The 21,730-nt window shown below is 46.7% G+C and overlaps 1 protein-coding gene across 1 annotated transcript in view; it reads right to left on the bottom strand.

Annotated features, from left to right (window-relative positions):
- Positions 1-14,585, bottom strand: part of LOC118794065 (histone lysine acetyltransferase CREBBP-like) — a 47,295-nt gene extending 32,710 nt beyond the window's left edge. Inside the window, 1 exon segment of the mRNA XM_036552206.1 lies at positions 13,741-14,585. Within this exon segment, the coding sequence (XP_036408099.1) occupies positions 13,741-13,828 (88 nt within the window). The 5' untranslated portion in view covers positions 13,829-14,585.
- Between the last annotated feature and the right edge of the window lie 7,145 nt (positions 14,586-21,730).

Here is a 21,730-nt window from a genome sequence, read left to right as displayed (position 1 = left end):
GGGGGCTGCACACACCTCTGCAATCTATCTACTCAAATTTTTAGTGCCAACACAGGTCTATTACATCAGCCCCTATACACCTTCAGTAACTTCACTGATACTGGTGCAGCGTGCAGCCTGACTTCATTATGCCTGAATGAACGGCATCAATGATGCTTGGGGAAAAACAAAACATTACATTACTATCATTTAGCAGATGCTCCTTTCCAAAGCGACTTACAGAGGTTACAATTCTTACATGTTATCCATTCATTCAGCTGGATATTGACTTAGGCAAATATGGGTTAAGTACCCCGCCCCTAGGTACAGCAGTAGGTCCCCCAGCAGGGAATCGGACTGGCAACCTTTTGGTTATGAGCCCTGCTCCTCAGCACTATGCTAAACTGTCGGCTGACAAAACAAAATGACAAAAAGACAATGCTCATGTTGCACCGGGAGTTAGCTGAGCATGTCAGCTGAAGTGTCAGGATACCGTACACTCCTAGCTGCTCCGCCCAGAAGAGTCCTCAGGCGTGCTCCGGGGAGGTGTGGGACGTCGGTGACGCCCCAGGCCAACCGGTTTCAGCGGCGCACGTCTCCGTGCCAACCTGAGCGGAGCGGCAGGGCGCATTCCTGCGGTTAGCAGCACAAACACGCGCGGCGCACTAATGAGCTAACAACAGATCCCGAAAGCGTGCCGTCACGCGAGGCCCCCGCTCAGGGACGCCGCGGGGGTCGGCACGGAGACAGAGCCGTGCCTGCCGCCAGAGGACAGCAGCCGCCGCCCGACAGCGCTCCGTCTGAGAGACCGACGCTGGCGGACACCACGCCCATGCACATCCTCACACACAAACAGGGCCAAGCTTGGCCCACAGCATCTATTGGCCTGGCCCCCTGAATGGGAAGAACCCTTGGGGATTTTGGAATTAATGATCATTAGCAGAACGGTACAGTAAAGTTACTGAAGAAATTCCCCTGAAAACCAGTCTGGTCCTGTATCAGCCACCCTGTTTGTTTGTGTGTGTGTGTGTGTGTGTGTGTGTGTGTGTGTGTGTGTGTGTGTGTGTGTGTGTGTGTGTGTGTGTGTGTGTGTGTGTAATTCCAGCTTTGGTCTCTCTGCCACAGTAACAGCACTGGCTTCGGACAATCAGTACGTTTACACGGACAACAAAATTCCGATATTAACCCGATTAAGACAATACTCTGATGAAGAAACTACCTTAATCACACTATCAACGTCCTGTGGGAGTTTTCGCTGCATTTTGCAACAGAACACGTACACACACGGCAGGGCTCACCCGTTTGACGGCAAACGGGAGCATGGCCAGAGACGACGCCGTCGTCCATTTGCACGTATGGCTTGACAAATAAGTAACTGCACTTGAAGCTTCCGTAAAATTAAAAAACGCCCAAAACAGTGTATGGCACCATAACGAGCTGTATGTCGACAGCCTAGCCTACGTGAAATTCTGGAGGGAACGTCAGACGGCGTGACGTGGGAACATAATAGATGTGTGCCATTAATCGATCTATGCTCTATAACATGTAAAACAGGAACGTGAATGGAATATTCTAAAAGCAACTCATGTAAACACCTTAATCAGAATATTGTCTTATTCAGAATAAGGTCAATAGTTAGATTACTGCTGTCCATGTAAATGTAGTCAGTTAGAGGGAGAAACTGCTGATGCAAAAGAAGAAACTCAACAACCACTATTTCTCCCTCCCCACCACCAGAAAACTCCCGGGATTAATCACTTTCAGATGCGGTGCGTCACCTTTTCACTGCGCAAGGTGAGAGAGTCCATTAAACATCTCTGCTGAGCAAAGGCTGCTGGGTAGAACAGCGGCAGGACGGAGATCCGCCAGGAAGACGGGGTGAAAAACGCATCTCACTAAATGAGGAATGTACCACAGTCCCCATGCCCCTCAGCCACAATGCAGGCACAGATGAGGGCCGGACAGCTGCCGGTGGCAGTAAAAATAGCAATCACTGCCCTAATGGGACAGATTAGATTTAAAAGAACAGATTACATTAGGGGAAAAAAAGAGAAGAAGTTAACGCATGGCAAGTATGCGCATTCAAATCGCCAATTAGACTGAGCCGGGGCCACTCAGACTCAGGCAGGGTACGGCTCGGCCTGCTCGTCGCTGTCCCCCAGGGGTTCGGCCACAGAAACGCCGCTGTCACAGACACCATGACAGAGAGAGCGGGGTCTCCTGCCCGCCCCCGCCGCGCCGCTCGGGTTCAGACGCCGCCCGCCATCTCGTTCGTTCAGCATAATCGTCCATGACAGGAAAATCAAGACGATTACGGAAATGCAAGTATTTGGCAAGTAAAACCTGGCGCGAACGCTCAAGTTGTACATCATCTTAACAGCGTAGATCTAGAAGTGTTGGTGTGTACAAGCCACAATAATTGCTCTTGGAAGCCCCTGAGAGAGTTCGTTTCTACAATGCTGGAAAATTTCAAAAGAAAAGAATTGCATTCATACCGAGTTTCACAAGCTGATCTGGCTAGAGGAAGTGACAGCTACCAATGGAAATAAAGACCATTCACAACAGTGTTTAAACCGCTGTTTTTCACTAGTAGCAGCAAGGAGGTGAGGAGCTCTGGCCAGAACACACCTATCTACAGTGAACTACGCACCAGAACAAACACTAAAAGCACCATCAGTGGAAACAGCTAGAAAAGGCCTGGGGCTCTCTGTGGTTTTGTTCTGCGCTTAAAAAGCCTCTAAGCAAGCTAGACAGAAAACTGCAAGCTTGCTAACGATGGTAATAATCATAGCTGCATAATGAGCTGGTGACACATTCCACAGCACCCCAAATTCAAAACTGGCGTGATGTGTCAGTCCTGGTTTCAAACATCCTACTGTACGTTCTGCACAACACATTACTGTACAACAAGGAGCTCCCGCCAAACACTCAAAAGAAAACCATCAAAACTGTGGACTGATATTTAATCTTGTAATGTCTGCAAAGATGTGCTTTGCACAAAGCCGCTCGCAACTAAGGTGGGTGAAGCCCTTCCCATTTGCCAAAAAAAAGCTGGTCCTGAAAATAGATTCTGCTCGTCAACTTTTATTAATCTGTTGTGAGTCTGCTGAAAGCACGTCAAGTGTTTATTCCTAAACACGCCAAAATACACTGAGCTGCAGCACTGGACGTGTTGCCTACACCTACGGCCGATCCTGTGCTTGAGAATCTGGCAGTAACAGCACTGAGGCGCTGTCTGAGAATAGCTTGGACACACTTTCTTTCCATATTAAAGATGCTCACTTCCAGACTGGCAGACTTTCTTTAACTGCAAAAGTAAAAAAGTAAAGAAAAACAGGTGGCTGAAAAGGCATAGTGAGCAATCAGGGGAAGGTCTCATCATTCCAAATATATTTAGGAGTACAGTAAGGGCTTAACAAATGGAGCTTTTTTCAGTAACACGGCCACGGCGGTCAGAAATGAAATTAGCAGGAGAGTGAGCGGACAGACAGCTTTACCGACCAACATGCCGTCTCAGATAAGGGGAAACCTCATTTACACAAAACCTGATTTTACTGTAGCAAACAACCTTGTCAGCCGTAGAATTCACTTTAGCAGCATTACAGCCAACTGAAAAAATCTTCGCGCTGTCACAACAATTGCATTAGGTGTAGCCAAATGCTCTCAATGTTCCCCATTCACAAATCACCATCAACCCATTACCCGTAAAGACACCATAAACATGACCAGCACATTTCTCAGAATAAGCCATCCAAATATACAGAGAGGTCTAGGGCATGTTTTGCGGTTGAGTCAACTTGTTCAGCCAATGTTCATGCGGTCAATTCCACAACCGAGTATGTGCACTCACTAACTCTGTGCGGCAATGTCTGTGTGAAACTACAATCGGAACTACAATTCTCCTCAGCCCAGAACCAAGACGTGTACAGGAAGGGCAGCTCAGAGTACCGCAAGCCCCAAGCCAGAGGGCCGTATTCCAGCTTGGACACTGCTGCAAATTATCCCTCGTGAATGGGTCAGTTAATGCAATTACATATAGGAGGAAACTAACAAGCAATCACGACGATAAACTGGAGTAAAATGAGTGATGAATCCCATCCACACACACTCAGATAATCAACTCTGATGCAAGGGTGTTTTAACTGGCCAGGGTATCAACTCATCTGCACGTCCACTGGGTTTCAATCCACATGGAAACATGAAAACTTCACTGAAAGCGAATTTAAAAATAATATTGACGTAAAAGCAACATACCGTTTCATTTCATTACTTTTACATCACAACAACCAGGATACTTCGTCTGTTTCAATTAACATTCATTTCAAGCAGTCCATTATACGGCTTTCCTTAATCAAACAAGAACTCAATGAGTCAAAGTGCACACCAAACGGCTACTCCACCAAAGCATCACCCACGTGTTGGGCGTCACAACATCAATAACCTTTTCTATCAGAGCCCAGCGCCATGTGGACAGTGAAGGAGGCCCAACCCCCCCTTCAGTCCCCGATTGGCCCCCACGGGGGGACAGATGGGAGAGAATGGGGGGGGGGTTGGCGTTTGCTCTCTGTCACAGTAATAAATGGCCCCCCTGCTTGGGGTGAGTAACCCAAGCCCAACCCTGCACAGAAGGCAGGGCCAGACCTAACCCCACACTGAAGGTGTGGGCAGTCACGGCTGACCAGAGCGACTGGGAGGGGGGAAGCCATACGGCTAATTATCCGCGGTCTCATTGTCCCGCAAAGGGGGTGACCATACGTCAATAGCGCGCTGATACACCCTCTGAGAGCCCCAGCCATATGCAGTGCCGATCCAGCTGCTACGCCTGACGAGTTCACCGCGTTCATTTGGTTTTGCGTTTTAATGCACTTAAACATTAGATGTGAATGAAACCAAAAGGGGCGACCATTAAGAGTCATGCTGAATCCCAGAATTCAACAGCTTTCTTCAACTTGCCAGCGGCCTTACAGAAATATATAGGATATAAACTCACTTTGTCTAGTGTGTGGAGGCAGCGTGAGCAAGTAAGCCAGCCAGGCCCCTTTTCCACTGCAGAGCTGGAACCAGGCAAACACTAGCTGGATCCAAGTGGACGACTCAGAAGCAGAAAGCAGCTTTTCCACTGCAGTACCACCCTCAACCAGAGCTGTAGCACATGACATCACAAACGACATCACAAAGGCTGGAACTGCTCAGATTGAGCCAACTGTATCGACAAAAGACCCTACACAGCTCTTCTGCACGTCCTGATATCCACCTCTGGCCGTGTGCTGCGATCGCTGACGGCACGCTCCTTCCTGCCTGGGATGTTTACCTCCTGTTTCTAGCGCTGAAGCTTAATGAAGCAGCGCAGTTTTACCCTGTTTGTACCCATAGCACCAGCAGGGTGGCAGGGTGAGCTGACAAGAAACTTACCTGAAGAACACAGAGAAGCTGAACCACATGAGCCAGGCTGGCTGAGGCTGTGCAGTGGGACAGGGTAAGAGGCGAGCGTGGGGGACGGGTGGAGAATTAAAAATTAGCCGCAACGCCACTGGAATTTCCTGGTATTAAGTTTTGTACCCAACCTAAACACAACGCTGTCAGTCCCACAATCTAAAATCGAGCTCTGTAAATCTCCACTGTACCCAAGCCTCCTGCCCCGGTCCCCTTCCCGGAGAAGACGTCTCCACAGTTTATGGCACGAAGAAAGCTCCACACATTCCTGTGAGTGATGGCTGAAGCTTTCGGAAGGTTTGCGCTGTCGGTCCGTGTGATGAATGCCAGGGAAAGCAGGGTAAAGTGATCCACAGCGTTCAGCTCACCGAGTGCTGGCCGTGTTCCCGCTCTCCCTCCCGCCACACACCGACACCGTCACGGCAACGAGTAAACGTGAGTGAATCACTGCGAATTTTCAAAACAAAAACCCCACGCCGTTCATGCGTGACAGGGCAAACCCATGAACACAGTTCGTTACACTGACTCATCCCAGAGTGTGGTTACAACACTATTTGTGGCGCAGCAGGTACCCAGACCTGCTCAGCGATACTACGGTAGCAGCTGGGAGAAACCAAACGCCAATTTACAGACAGCTATATCAACCGGTCTTTATGCTGTGCCAAAACAGGCAGGCACACCTTGATACTGGTGTTCTCTCTTCACCTGCCCAGTCTGGGCAAGGCACTGCACCTTGGGTGTATGGTGCTGAAAAAAAAAGAAAATCAGAGTCCGAAAACCATGATGTTATAAATCCAGCCCTAACCCAGGAGGGCGTGTCAGAAGTGGGTGTGTCTGAACAGAGGGTGTCACCAGGTCCATCATTAAACGCACTTCCACAATCAGCAGAGTGTCCATTTCTCATCCACACAATGCCCAAGACAGTCATGCTTCACAACACTTCCTCACAAGGCCAGGACTGTGGGCCCTATAAAAATAATGCCTTTTGCCACACAAAGCCAACCCATAACCAACAAACCCGCACATGTATCTTTCTGAGTTGACATTTAGATTCTGAGAAACAAAGCAAAATGCCAAAAAATAATCACTTAAAAGAGCACCGTGTATGAATTGCATAGAGACATCTTACTAAGTAGGTAGCAGTGTGAATAATAAGTAAAGTTCAAAGTCACATTTCCAATAAAATGTACAATTTCAACAGGCCTGAAACAGGCCAAAAATAGGCATAATCACTGGCCATGGTCTCCCCCCAAAGGACACTACAGTAAGTCTTTGTAGATATTTTTCGCTGGAACTGCCTGTCAGCTGGACACTACTTGGGAATGGTGGATTCGAAAGTACCTTCTGATAAGACACACCGACAGGCATATCTCCAGCTTTGCGGGACCGAAAGGGGGACACTTCTCCAGAGAAACAGATGAAAACCACAAAACAATTGCATCGTAATGCTAAGAGTGTCCCAAACGGCTTTAACTAAGTCCAAGCATGAGCTACGAAACAGAAATTAAGTATCCTGTGGAGAGGCCATTAGAGGCAGTATTTGCAGTGCCTAAGTGGAATACAAAACGTGTAAGGCAATGGCGAAGCGTATTAAGGAAGGTGGCACTCGCCCTCTGTGTGTGTATGTGAGAGAGAGAGAGAGAGAGAGAGAGAGAGAGAGAGAGAGAGATCCAGCCCCAGGCATCCTATCAGCGGAGAGGTGCTGCAGTTTGCTCCCCTTGCTGACGATGTTCTGAGCCCTCAGCCCTGAAACCGCAGTCCTGCACTCTGGCACACAGTGTCCACAGACTGCGCACCCCTGTCCTGGCGCGTACACACACACACGGGCACACGCACGCGCGCACGCACGCACACACACACACACACGCGCACACACACACACGCGCACACACACACACACGCGCACACACGCACGCACACACGCACGCACACACGCACGCACACACGCATGCACACACACACACACACACGCACGCACACACGCACACACACACACACACACGCACGCACACACGCACACACACACACACACACGCACACACGCACACACGCACACACACACACACACGCACACACACACGCACACACACACACGCACGCACACACACACACACACGCACACACACACGCGCACACGCACGCACACACGCACGCACACGCGCACACACGCGCGCACACACGCACGCACACACGCGCACACGCACGCACACACGCGCACACGCACGCACACACACACACACGCACACACACGCACACACGCACGCACGCACGCACACACGCACGCACACACGCACGCACGCGCGCGCACGCACGCACGCGCGCGCACGCACGCACGCACGCACGCACGCACGCACGCACACACGCACGCACGCACGCACGCACACACGCACGCACGCACACAGACACACACACACACACACACACACACACACACACACGCTCAGCCCCGCTGCTGAACAGCGCTCCTGTGCAGTGCTCTGTGAGGACGTCCGAGGGCTGCAAGAGGAGAGGAGCCCGGCCACACTCCTCCGACACTCACTCCGCTGCGCCTACGCGGGCTTTACAACTCTTCCACACACAGGGCCTTCCATATTTACTCACACTTTAACAGGATCACAAAATTATGCTATACAAGAAAAGCAATGTATATGTGTATGAAACTTGTGTAATGTATAACATACTTGATCATTTCTCTGGCTTGAAAATGAAAGAAGTTATTACTTTGACATCACTGCACATGGCAGAGTTAGATACTCAAGCAAAATTATTAGTGGACTAACATTTTTTGATGTTTTAAGCAGGAAACGTGATGCAGTATGTGGATTTTTCTGTTATGTGTTTTTGAACATATGTGAAGGGCACTGTGCCGCACAGTGGGTTCACAGTAAGTAAAGCCTTTTTCACACCCTTAAGTACAGATACTCAGCTTCTGTAAGGAGGGGTGTTCCCTCACACCTTTTCAGGTGACAGCCACCCTCAAATGTATTTTTATCATCTCAGTCTCATTTCGAGACTGGTGGTTAAGGTGTTATAACTGACTAAGGGTTAAGGAATTACAATCAAGACTGAGGGTTAAGGCGTTATAATCGAGGTTGAGAATTAGGGACTTTACAATCATCTGATGGGTTAAGGTGTTATAACCCCCCGACCCTCAGTATCCTTCAGACTTCAGCCTTTTCCCACCACTCCTCGGCTGTGTCACCTCAGCCTCGGCACACACCGAATGCAACCCCACGCTGTGGCTGGTGTGTGTTTAAAGCAGTGCGTCAGCACCGACAGAAACAAAGCTAGCCTGCACACTGTAATATCAGAGAGTGACAGCGAAACATGACAGGTCGTAAAAGAGCTGGCGTAATGATACGCTGTAAAGCGGGGGAGCTGTTCGGCTGGTGGAGAGGGGAGGATACAAGCCCTGGGGATAGGGCTGGATGCTCCTATCACACTGCCTGCCACGCACACCTCAAGCAACCTCAAAAGTCATGCCAGCATGCAAGGCTAAAATATATCAGCACCTTCTGTCAGGGGCATGGGGAGAGATTCTTATCTCTTTGCTGAGGGTTTACATAGATTACACTTTTACATATTATCCTATTATAACCATGCATTTGGTGAAGCAACTCAAATTAAAACCTGGGAATTGTTCTGGCAAACTTTGGCTCTACAATCCCTATGCCATGCTGGTGCCTTGAAGGATTCAATATCTAACGGGTTCCAGTACAAAGAACCCACCGTCTTAACTGCACAGAAAAGCACAGAAAAGCTCGGCTTGATTAATACTTGCTGCCACCGTTCTGTGCTGAACAGGTGAGAACTTAAGGGACTTGTTTATTGTAAAAAGTGCTAGGATCCATGTTTTTTAAGGGCATACTTTTAAAGGCTATTTAGATCATTAGAACGCCTTGACGTCTATGCAGGCACAACCACACATACTGCTTTTAATCACACTGTCTTTTATCATTTTGAGTTGGTTCCAAGTGGCCTTTTTGACAGTCGAAATTTTTAATAACTGTGTGAAAAGGCAGTACATTTCTTTCCTTCTTTACTCTGTGGTAAACACACTTTGCTGAGAAGCTGCCCTTGCACTTTACACGCACACGTGACAGAGAACCCCCCAGACCTGCGCATTCTCCCAACAAGTCAAGCCACAAGTGTTGCCCTGGCCAGACCTGACCTGGCCAAAGAGGGGCAAGCTGGAACATCTCTGCAAACTGTCACAGTAACCTCCGGACAAGGCTTGCGTGAGGAGGGTCACAGACACCTTTTGGCCAGTGCGGGGCGGGGCAAACACAGAGGATTAAGCTGCTCTGATTGGTAGACACTGATGCCACACCCCTTTTAAAGACATGCAATAAATGGCAGAAGAAGGGAGTCAAGCTGCTGATCCCTTCACCTATAGAGCCAAATTAAAGGGCTGCAGAGGAAGAGCAGCTTAATCGCTGAGACAGGTCCACACTGACAGGCCACAGCGTGACAAGCTCTGGGAAGAAAACTCCAGCTGGGATCAATGCTGCAGTTCAAATGCAGACCATTTCATTCTGCATCCAGCCATTTGCCAATTCAACATCATTAGTTTGGCTCCAATGCTAATGCCAGTTACAAATCTCAGTCATCCTCACGAAACAGCACATGAACAGCTGCAGGAAATTAGCTCTGGCCTTTGAGCAGGACCCTTCTGAGCGATTCAGATCTCACACAGAGGACCAGGGTGGCGATTCTGTCATCACCTCACCGAGGAACCTGCTGTCGTGAGTGACGGTACCAATGAGAGAGTAAAATCGCTGCTTTCTCAGAAGACGTGGTTGGGGTGAAACCGTTCCTGTGCAGAGCAACACTGACTGACGTGCACACCAAAGTAAAGGTTGATTATGAATTTGTTTTCATAACCCAAAATAAATTGAGCGGCCTCAGTTCACCGATTTCTTTGAGTCTCGTTATTTCCCCCCAAAAAAGTGGAGGCGAGTCTACTTAATTCTTTTTCTCCGCTATCTTACATTAGCTATTTAGAAGACGTGTTTGAAAATGGCCTATTTTTTTTTAAGATGTTGCGCAACCGAGGCATAACAAAGCACAGAACCGCAAAAGGAAGACAGTGCCTCAGATTTGGCTTAAATGTACTTCTATTTACTGACGTGCTGAAACTGTGAGAGCAGCCACACTGTGTGTGCCCCCCCCCCCCCCCCCCCAGGGTAACAAGTCAAACGGTATTAATACTCACAGCCTTCTGGAACTAGTTTGGAAATTTGTCTGTTTGAGTGGAGGACTTCCCTGCATACTGATAAGCTCTGCTGCTCAAAAAGAGGCAGCAAACATGGCCGCAATTTCCACATTTCCACAGATAACTACACCGATGAGACGTGAAGAGGACACCGGGAGAGCTGTTGGCCGCTTGGGGGGAGGAGAGGTGGGGTTTGAAGCCTGCTGCTGGCTTCTTTGCTCACACTCTGTCCAGCATCACTTCCCAAGTTCTCTGCAGCATCACACCAAACGCAACACGCAGCGCCTCCATTTCACCTGCACTTTCACTGAACCACCTGTTCAGAACCGTACATGCACGGGGAAATCCAGTCAAACGAAGGCCTTCACTGAGCCCATCAAACGCCATTTCGTTCAGATAAAACCCTCCCCTCGCAAGCCCGCCTGCTCCACGTTTACGCTCTGAAGTAGACACCCCTGTTCAAAAGGATAGCGCACGCACACACTCAAAACGGTTCAACATCTCATCCAGGGCAAAAGACGCCATGAGACTTGAAGAGGCACTAAGCCGACATCAGATTAGACAGTTAAGGCACTGGTTAGACTGGGGCCAGGAAGCTGAGCAACAGCAGATGGCTGAGAGTGTAATCAGGCCTTCCCACCATGGGCCTCAGAACTACACTCTGACTCTCTCTGAAATCACGTGCCTTCATTTACAGACTGCGATAAACAGGTATGCCACAGCCCTACTCTTTGCTGTCTGGCACGGAAGCTAAACTCTCTGCTTCCTTGAGAAACCGCCTCCGCTGTAGCAACACCTAACACGTGCTAACAATAAGGTCTAATTTCCCGGATGGCTGGAGCAAGCCGGCGCTTCTATGGGGCGGAATTTTCCCTTCATTAAGCGATTAAGAGAGACCACGCGTTGCACGGTTGAGTGCAGACCTTTCAAGTCTGACACGTTTGAAAACGGACAGTAACCCAGACGACACTCGATGAAAGGAGTCCATACACATCTGGCTCCTCCGCCGCCTATATGCACTGCACCGGGTAAACGGTTGCATGCAGGACGTTCAGACTGCGTTCACTGCACGATCGCTGACCGTACAGCTGCTTCGCTGAACTGCCCGTTTATTTGTCGGGATGACTAACTCAATCGATTTTAATCACTTGCGGTGCAGGCCACAAACGGGAATTATTCGGCTGACCATCTATTAGCTGGCGTGCTGTAATAAGAGGCAATTCGTTCTTGCAGTTTATTGCTGACCGTGCGCAAACACCGTGGCCCAAAGCGTGTGGCACGCCCCCCCCCCCCCCCCCCCCCCAGTCACCAACTCACATACGCAGTTACAAAACGCTCCGCTGTCCTCGGGTCCACACTTCTCTCTCAATAACAGCGATCAACAAACATTAACACATCTTATAACGACAGGTATCAAGCCGAAAGTGCTTCCCACCAGAAATCGTTCCCGTTAAAAACGTGCACTAATTACCATCCAGGTTCCAAGAAAGAGGTGACGGGCCTGTTTTCACATATTTATTGCACGCTAAACCCGAAATATGAGAAGATTCTCAAAACTTGACAAAGATATTGCATCCAAGTAGAAAACGCATAGTCAACTTAATAAACTGCATCAATGTTGGAGATACATAAATTACAAATGCAAATACACATTTTCAAATGAAATGAATAAATGTTCTTTATTTGCTTGTAGCCCGTTATCATCGAAAGTCTACATAGGCCACTGCCACTTTCTCTGGCCTTAACGCGCCTTGCCCCTTTTTAACAGCCACTGTAGAAGGAATAACTTCTTGAGGGGTGCAAATTCGAGTCTGCATGCGTCGATTTAGGAGCTCCAGTTCATTTCTTAAACAGCTTGTCAGTGGAAGTCGGTAACTGGTCCTGCAAGAAGCAGCCACCTAACTTAATTAACGTTAGCTAACAAAGTGCGACACAGCAATCACTCCTCGACACTGACGAAGAGTAACCTGTCGCAAATTAAATTAACTTAATTCCATTTAGCTAACCATTTTTCTATAATAACTGCAGCTTCCTCTGAGATGACAAGACAGACATGACGAAACTTTAGCACGGAGCAGCTAATATCAGTCACGGATGATCAGTCTCAACTGCAAGTTAACTGACGAAAGTTATGATAGGTCTTTTTTGTGTATGAAACTGACATGTTTGCTTTCTAGCAAAGCGATGTGCAGCAAGCTCACCATAACAACCACGCATAAACAAGCTAGCGTAGCGATGCCGACGTGTCTGGTGCCAGACAGCGGTACACGGATAACGTTAGGTTACGGAGACGGATTTACGGAAGGCTTACGTTCAAATGACTTCTGCAGCCGGGCAGCACCGACGACCATAACGGCCAGCGGCTACGATGCGCGCAGCAGCGGGCACAGCTGGCCACCAGCGCCCCGTCTGCATACTTCTGTGCCTTCTAGTGCCAACAGAAGGCACAGGAGTATTTCGCCATGCGTGAGGCAAAGACTGGAGCTGCTTCTGACATTTTCAGCAATTAGCCAGCTGGCCAGACCTAACGTTAGCAATTGCTGTATCTTGCGGAGGCAGTGTAGCATAGTGGCGACGTGCGGACTCGTAACCGGGAGGTTGCTGGTTCGCTGCCCCTCTGCTGTACCCTTCGGCAAGGTGCTTAACCACAACAACCTCAGTGAGTATCCAGCTGTATAAATGGATAACATGTAAAGAGTGTGACCTACGTAAGTCGCTCTGGATAACAGTGTCCGCTAAATGACAATAATGCAATGTAGTCTTAGGAACTGTAAATTAGACGGATTGGCTATCTTACTGCTTCCATGCCAAAGAACTTGTAAATCTGTTAGATGACCTGTGTGGCTAAGGATAGGTAACTTACCTACCTTGCTAACTAGAAGTGACTGGATGGACCCTCCAGTGCCGATTCAACCACGCTGCGCTGTTAGTTAGCTCGCTAACTTAGAAAATCTCATTGCCATCACAAAACCCACTAACCAAAACACACGAGGAGTTGGGCAAACTAGAGAGCCAGCTAAACTACAACGTGTAACGGTGCAACACAACTTGTGCATGTGGCTTTTCAGCGAGACGTGGAGCGATCACCTCCAGGAACACCGGGCCTTCCTTACCTGGACCATCCGTGGTGGACAGAGCAGGTGAATTGAGCTTCGGTCGCTTTGGGTTCGGAGGTCCGACATCCAGCAAGTTTTCAGCCATGGTTTTTCGATTAGGATTATTATTTAAGCAATTTGAAAATACAAACAAAAATCCTCCCGGACCGGGTGTAGCTGCGATCAAACCAATCAAACCCTCGGGCTTTCTTTCTCGCACACTCCGTTCAGAGGAAAATAATTAGCTAGCTAGCTAGCTAGCAAGGTAGATGCCTCAAAGAAATAGCAACAGCGCCCCGCTCCGCCATTCACCCCATGATAATCCAACACCCAACACCCACATTATCATCATTAAAATTGTCCCCCGATGGAAAATATTTTTTTCTGAAAAAACGTAAAGTAGAAAATAATTTAAAAATAATGCACAAATTAGATTCTCAGTCGTTTGCCCCCGAGAAGCCGTTACCTTCGCATCTTTAAACAGCCGTTTTTTCTGAGAGCAATTTAATTGCTTCAAATTCCATTTCTGTCTCTAAGAAAATGGATCGACTGACAAAAAAGTAATTTTTATGCTGCGATTTCGCCCCTACGCCGCTGTCTCCCGGTGAACAATACGGACAGGAGCGGTGATATGGAGAGAAGCGGCGCTTTCTGAAGGGGAAATCAGATATACGGGGGGTTTTCTAACCGACGAAAACCGGCCCAGTCCCCGTTTTTTCGCACCAAATCTCCTCGAAAGTGTATAAGCCTTCTGTTTTCGGCGGAACGAACCCGTTCGACCTCGGTTTGGGTAGCCTGTTACTAAATAAAAAATAATAACTCTCCCGAAATCCTGATTCCGAGCCGCGACAAGATGGCGGCTGTTGATTCCTTCGATACAAAAAAGTTTTTTTTTCTTTTTCCAGATAGACTGTGGGAGGGGGAGGGGCTGCGCAATCACGCCCTACGCAAACCCGTGCTCCGCCGTACGTCGTACGAAAATTGACGAAGGAGCCCCGGGGGACGGAAAAGCCCGAAGGTTTCCTGATTCCCTGAAAATGTTACCAAAGAGCATCGACTAGTAGTAATATTAATCGTCTGTGGTGTTACAAGGTAGCAATGGCGACCGACAGTGAATTTTTTACATGGTTTAATAAAGTCAAAATGGACGGGAATATAATTCACGTATTGTTATTTTCTCTGATAGTTCTCAGGAGTTCACAAACTTTGTTGAAAAAAGTTACCATTCGACAATTTCATTTTATTAACATGGTACTGCCCGTGCATTAGTTGCAGATCCATGACATGTCAAATTTTGTTTTACCGTTATTTCTTGCCTGAACTAAAGCAAATTTTCATCGCCATTTCAAGACGATACATGTTTTTCTGAAAATAAAATGTAAATTGTACACATATATAAACACATAGATTCATAATAAAATAAATGAGTAATTATTTCAAGGTTTATTTCACAAAAAGGCATTTTAAATCTAAACATATATGTTTAACACAATAGCTTATATGAAAACGTAGAGGATTCTTTTTTTATTGGGGACACGGTACCCCAATAAATATGAAGTTCATATTTTCATTATTTGCATTCCAAATGGCTTTGCAGGTGGTACTGTTATATTCGTACATTTCTAAGGTGACATTTCTTTACTAAACTACCAACACCAGACACCAAGAATGAGTCCCGCTTTGTAATAGCCAACCCATTTTTGCATATTGAATGTAGATAAATGTTCATATTCTGTCTCGGCTGTCCTCAGTAATCTATGCATGGAACATTATTTTTTATCTATTTCCTAAAATAAAGAATTTTAACCCAGATATGTATTTACATGGACACACCCAAGCCACCCAAACTGAAACATACACTTCAGTGAGAATCATGTATTAAACCTGAATTGAGCGAATATCCAGAAAAAAAAAGTACAAAACATGTATACCTTCCTGGATATGGACATGTGCCAACCAAAATGACTAAAATGTACTCAGCTCATAAAACCCTTACTAACTTTAAAACATTACCAGTTCTAATTTTGTTTAATGCATTCAAGTTTTAAGCATACAATTTGGTTTCCTTTTATTAGTTTCAGATTATATGCTTAAAACTCAGTTCCTTACTCTGGTTAAGACGTTAGCGAACACGGTTTGGAGTGAGAACCACTGGCCCCCTGAAATGAGAGCTTGATCCCACTGAGCTGAACTCTGCAGAGATCAGCAAGGTGCAGGACTGAGGAGGAGGAGGTGTTCAGGGCAGCAAAGTCAAGCCAGCCATGTTTGTTTCATGATCAATACACTCTTACTCATATGAGAAACACTATCAGTGGTGCCTGGTTTGAGTAATAGAAGACCTGCTTTTTTCAGCACTAAACACTGGCATCTCCTTCCTGTTTACCCAGGATCTGTCAGTCTCATTATCTCTCTGTCCTAACTGCCGTCCACAGTCAGAAAGGAGTTTTACAGAGTTTTTAGAGAGTGAGGACATACACTAATAGTTGTCTTAAGCAGCAAGTGTAGCCATTACGCTCAAAGGAAGGTCTAGGTTTTTAAAGTCTAAGTGTTGGAGGTGTTGTCATGCCCCCAAGACAGAAGTACACATGAAGCCAGGGGCTGGGGTAGATTGACTGAAAAATGTCAGTTGCCCTCACGATAGGAGCCAAACTGGCTTGTGAGCCAAGAAGTAGAGCATGCATTCCCTCAGCTCCCTGATTGGTTTGTCTGCTGTCTGTCCATGATCATGAACCCAAGGCATGCTGGTCCGTGCTGTCACAAGGTTCTGTGTTAGTGTTCCATTCCTGCTGTGACATCATCCCCAGACCCTCTGCATCCATGGTAACCAGTCTGATTGATTACAGCTACACATCCGTGAATGTTGGACACTTTTTGGGCCCATGTATTGAAAGTATTAATGTCTTTTTGAGTGTGACACATTTTCACATAACATTTCAGCTTTTCTTTGCCATATCAATAAACAATGTTATGAATTAATACATCTAAATTACAACTTGGGTACCATATGGCTGTGTCATCTTATTTAAAAAAAAAATACTGATACACATACTGATAATTTGCATAGACACAGGCTCATTGAAACAGACCAAGAAAATGGTGGTGGTTTTTCTTTTCCTTTTTTTTTTGTTTCTCATTTATTTTTGTACCTGGACATATTTCTTCAGAGAGGAAAAAAGGCAACAGAACAGAAATGGAACATGTCTACTTGAATTTATTCCATTTAGTGTTTGCACAAAATGTTTTATTTAAACTCCGCTCTTCCAAAACCAAAGTATAAACTATCCAATGCGTAGAGGGCCTACAGGAGCGGCAGAAGCTGATTGGAAACAGGGTCTCTCTGAGGCCACGCTCCAAACTGACAGACAGACAGATGCTTGGGGGCAGCGCGTGAATCTTGTGATCTGAACATGGCCCTCCAACATTCATTGTGCTTTGCCACCTCATCCTCTTTGTTTCTTTCCAAATCTCAATGTCCACGTTTTTGCACCTCTCTGTCCATCTCCTGCCCTGGAAAGTAAAACGATTCTGTACTTTCGTCCGATGGTGTCCTAAACCCACTGGTTTGGGTTTAGGACACCTAGACACAAACAAACAAGCTAAACAGGGAAAAAAAAAAAAAGGAAAACAGTGGGCTGACAAAGGACCAATAACGTGTGAGCTCTGGGGAGGTACTGCATTATGCTGGTCGGACCACTAAACAAGAAAAATAAAGCTGTTCTGCAAAACAATAATTCCATTGTGCTGGAGTGTTCCTGTGGCTCACAACAAACACTTAACGACACAGAAAAAACATCAATTTTATTGCTATAACCCAAAAAAACTAAAACTGCGCCGTGCAGACTCCAAAAAATCGTGTGTACCACAGTCAACAAAAGCTAAACATCAGCAACATCTAGCCCCATCCCGTCTCCCGGAAAGAGAGAGCTGAGGGGCAAACAGAAGACAGACGCTGGCGGTTGGTGTGTCTCCGACAGGCGAGCGCAGGAGAGACGGGAGACGGGGGGGCGGAGTGCAGCCGTTACCGATGGAGGTGCGCTTGAGGACACCTCATGCGGGAAACATGGACGAAACGAAGAGGCCTACGCTGAACAGGATGCTTGAAGACATTCCATGAGTTTGTCGTGCGGTGACCAATGGGCGGACGGCACGAAAAGATGCAAGTTCCTCACCACACACCCCTCACGGCCCCTGGGGTGTCCAGCGGGCATCCCAGCGGGGCCTGCCGTCCTCCAGCCACCATTCTTAAGCATTCAACTGCACCGTCGTTTCTAGGTTGTTCCGGGGCTTACAACTGTATGTACAGGAGTTTCTTTGCATGTTACTGGTAATTTTCTATTTAGCTAAACGGAGACTAACCCCGCCTCCAGCTTCTGAAGGATCTGACTGGCTGCCGTGTATGCCCCGCCTCCTCATCGACAGCCAATCACACGCATCGATATTAACATCATCCAGAATACGGTGTCCGTAAAGTCTGGCGGAGGACCGTGAGGGAGACGCTGAATACATAACGACCTATCTGAAGAAGCCATTTTGCAGTTCCCATGAGAGAAGACTGTGGTCGGTGGACACACTCCACACACACACACACACACACACACACACACACACACACACACACACACACACACACACACACACACACACACACACACACACTCAGCACAAAGCATCAACACGCAGTGTGTCCTGATGCCTCCCTTCCTTTCCATCCCTTCTGATGTCTATGTGGCACATGCACATGTATAAATAATTAAAAAAATCATATATATAATACAATATAAATGCATATGTACATACAGTGAGTGCTTTGTGCAAATGTATACAGGCTATGCTAGTGTGATAATAAACAATACATTATAAATGTGTACAACAATAAAGCAAAAAAAAAAAAAACGCATAACTACATTTAAACAAATACACAAATATCACTCTTTGGCATAAAATATTGTCCTGGAGTGACAGCTCAATGCGACACCCCTTAAAAACACAATCCTGCTCCTAACACAAAACTCTTCAACATCCCATTTACACAGCCATAATTAAGTCTTTTTGCAGTAAAGGCAAAATATCAATACAAAAGAAAGACCAAATGACACATTTTGTAGCAGAACGGGCCGTGCAGAGGAGACCAGACCAGACGGACTGCGAACAGGTGCTCCGGCAGGTGTGTCCATTTTCATTTGATGGAGAGGAGCAGCATCTCCTCAGTCCTACACAGCCACGCCCGGGGCACAGAAATGTGTGAAGGACTGTAGGACAACCTGGTGTGGATTTTAACTTTCGTTTGTTCAGTCCTTTCCTGGCACGTCTCTGTACGTGTACATCTTTGTTGTCCATTTTACATTTTACGATCCATCCTTTCGTCCGTCGATTGGATTTGTCCACACAACTAAGGTGCATAATACGTGAAATGCATGGTTTCTGGTACGTGTGTGAGTGTGTGCATGTGTGTGTGTGTGTGTGTGTGTGTGTGTGTGTGTTCTCTCTGTCTAGAAGAGTTAACCAGCCCCACTCTGATCAGCCTCGTTATTGTTCAATAAGATTGCTCTGAAGTAAATTGCACAAAAAGCTATACTGACCATTGACTGATCGGAAAAAAAGAAAGATCAAGTGAGCTGATGCACTGCAAAAGAAGCCTGGTCAGAGAGAGGGTGAGACCTTAACCTTTGCAAGGTTCCTGAATGGAAAATCAGGGGACTGAACAGTCCAGACCCCACACTGTGATCCCCTTCCGTTTCCACAGCTGATGCCCAACCAGGTTGCCTGTTCATGCACACACAGAAGCGTGGCAGGCAGACAACCTGGAGGGTGGGGCGGAAGCTGCATCCAAACAGGAAGTAGGGGCAGGGTCATACTGCTAAGCGGAGTGACACACAGGAAGTAGCTACAGGCTCATACTGACACTCTCCCGTTAGCTGTGCTACCTCGCTCAATGTTCTTTATCAACAGGTGTGTGGGTGTGACTTTCTCAGTCAGGACTGTGTCCCCCTGTGACACGGTGAAGGTCAGCGCATTGGGGAGGCCACGGGAGGAGAGTGAGGGACCAAAGCCCTTTGAGCAGGGTGATCAATATTAAAAAATTTAAGACGAAGAAAATACTGTACACACATCCCAACAAAATGACCCTGGTATTTATACTGTTGTCCCATGTTTAACAGATGCCCCCCTGACCAGACTCCACTACATTCCACAAAGCCCCAGAGCAGAGAGAATGAACGAGTCCCTTACCATAGTTTTTAGTGTCGTCTCTCAAACCCTGGCGTCTGGTATATCACTACAGCAATGACTACAGCACAAGACCAGGCACAGGAGCTCAGTTCCTAATGAACCTTAACCAAGAGCCCATCTGAACCCATGCTTCAATGCTGGGAGTGTGAAGCTGTGGACAGAATGGCATATGGTTTCTTCACAGCTGGTTGGCAAACTGAACACATACAGCAATTCTCAGGTGATGAGATAAAAAAAAGCTGTGCTTTACTGTAAGCTGGAATTCAGGGGGCACTTTGCACTTCTTCAGGAAGTGTGACCCCCCCCCCCCCCTCTCAAAAACTGACCAACTACAAAACACCATCCAGTCGTACTTCTCCATTCGAAATCCGTTTCTTTTCTATACTGTGGTACAGTTCTGAAGGCTACCATAAGGGCTGTGTGCTCACAGTCTCTCAGTACGGCCTCCATGTTTTTACAATATCCCTTTTTGAAAAGATATGCCCTTTTTCTTGGAGCACGAGACTCCGCTGTTGTACCTTAAAATACACCTGCCCGTATCCCCTATGATCAATATTAATTCTACAGAATATGAAAAAATGTAGATATGTTAAATACATATATTTATATTTAGATTACTGCAGTACTCTGTACCAGCAGTAAAACACACAGCCAACAGGGCACACAGTGAAAGTATAGCTTTAACCTAACTGAAATGTCTTTTAGCCAACCTAAACCTTCCCTATAAAAGGCACAGTGCTCAAATTCATATAAAAAGTGATAAGATTTGGATCGAGAAAAATAACTATGCATTTATGTATGTAATAAATATTATAAATGTACAAAAATGTAAAAAAGGACAATTTCAAAGATGACAAATCTAGACTCCAAAATTTAAAGTAACAAAAATAACAATCATGAAAAGATATATCAATATATGATTGAAAAAGGCACTAATACTTCTTTGCAGTACTTACTGATGACTTCCACTGAACAACACCTGATTGAACATGCCAGTGCTGTATTGTGGTAGTTAGATAAACTGTGCAAAGTTGCCATCATCAGTTGTCAGTGTGCTCGGATGTTCCTTACTCCTGCTGGTCTCTTTAACCTGGTTTAGTTATTAAAACTGGCATGTTATAAGACCACTGAAAAGGGGGCCTTTGACTAGCCAGTCTGAGATTCCAAACAGACGTTAAAGAGGCCCCAATGAAACTTAGCTGAATTGGCGTTGAATGGAAATGTAAGACACAAGGGTGAGCAAACTACAACACTGACGCCTGAATCCTCCCCTCCCCCTGTCACGGGGGGAAAAGCAAGGACAGGCAAGATTAATTAGCAGGAGGGATATTAAAATATAAGCAGGAATACAGGCAGGTGGGGGGGGGGGGGCTGGACTGAAACCCAGAGCACACAACCCTTTTGCAGAGACAGACAAGAGAGAAAGAATTTATATCAGCATGTGTGATACACACAGAGATACATATTTAGGAAGAGCGATAGAGAGAGACCAACACTACACACCCACAGTACACCACTCAGTCACACAGTCATCACCATCATTATTAGAAAAAAAAATACTGCTCCTCATAAATGTCAAATTCATCAAATAAAATCTGAATCCAACCTGAAAACAATTGCAAACAAGGCTGCATGGCACCCAGGGGTAATTAGGATAAAGTGGCACTAAAAATTACAGGAATACTATAGAACCTCCATGAAACTCTGGCTCTGATTGGATGAAAAATGTTGGCACCTACAGGCAAAACACTCAATCCCAAAGCTGGTATGGTTAACATAT

This window comes from Megalops cyprinoides, chromosome 19, assembly GCF_013368585.1.
Source record: "Megalops cyprinoides isolate fMegCyp1 chromosome 19, fMegCyp1.pri, whole genome shotgun sequence".
NCBI classification, from domain to species: Eukaryota; Metazoa; Chordata; class Actinopteri; order Elopiformes; family Megalopidae; genus Megalops; species Megalops cyprinoides.
The sequence above is the reverse complement of the archived record's forward strand: the minus strand, read 5'-3'. Positions and strand labels throughout refer to the sequence as shown.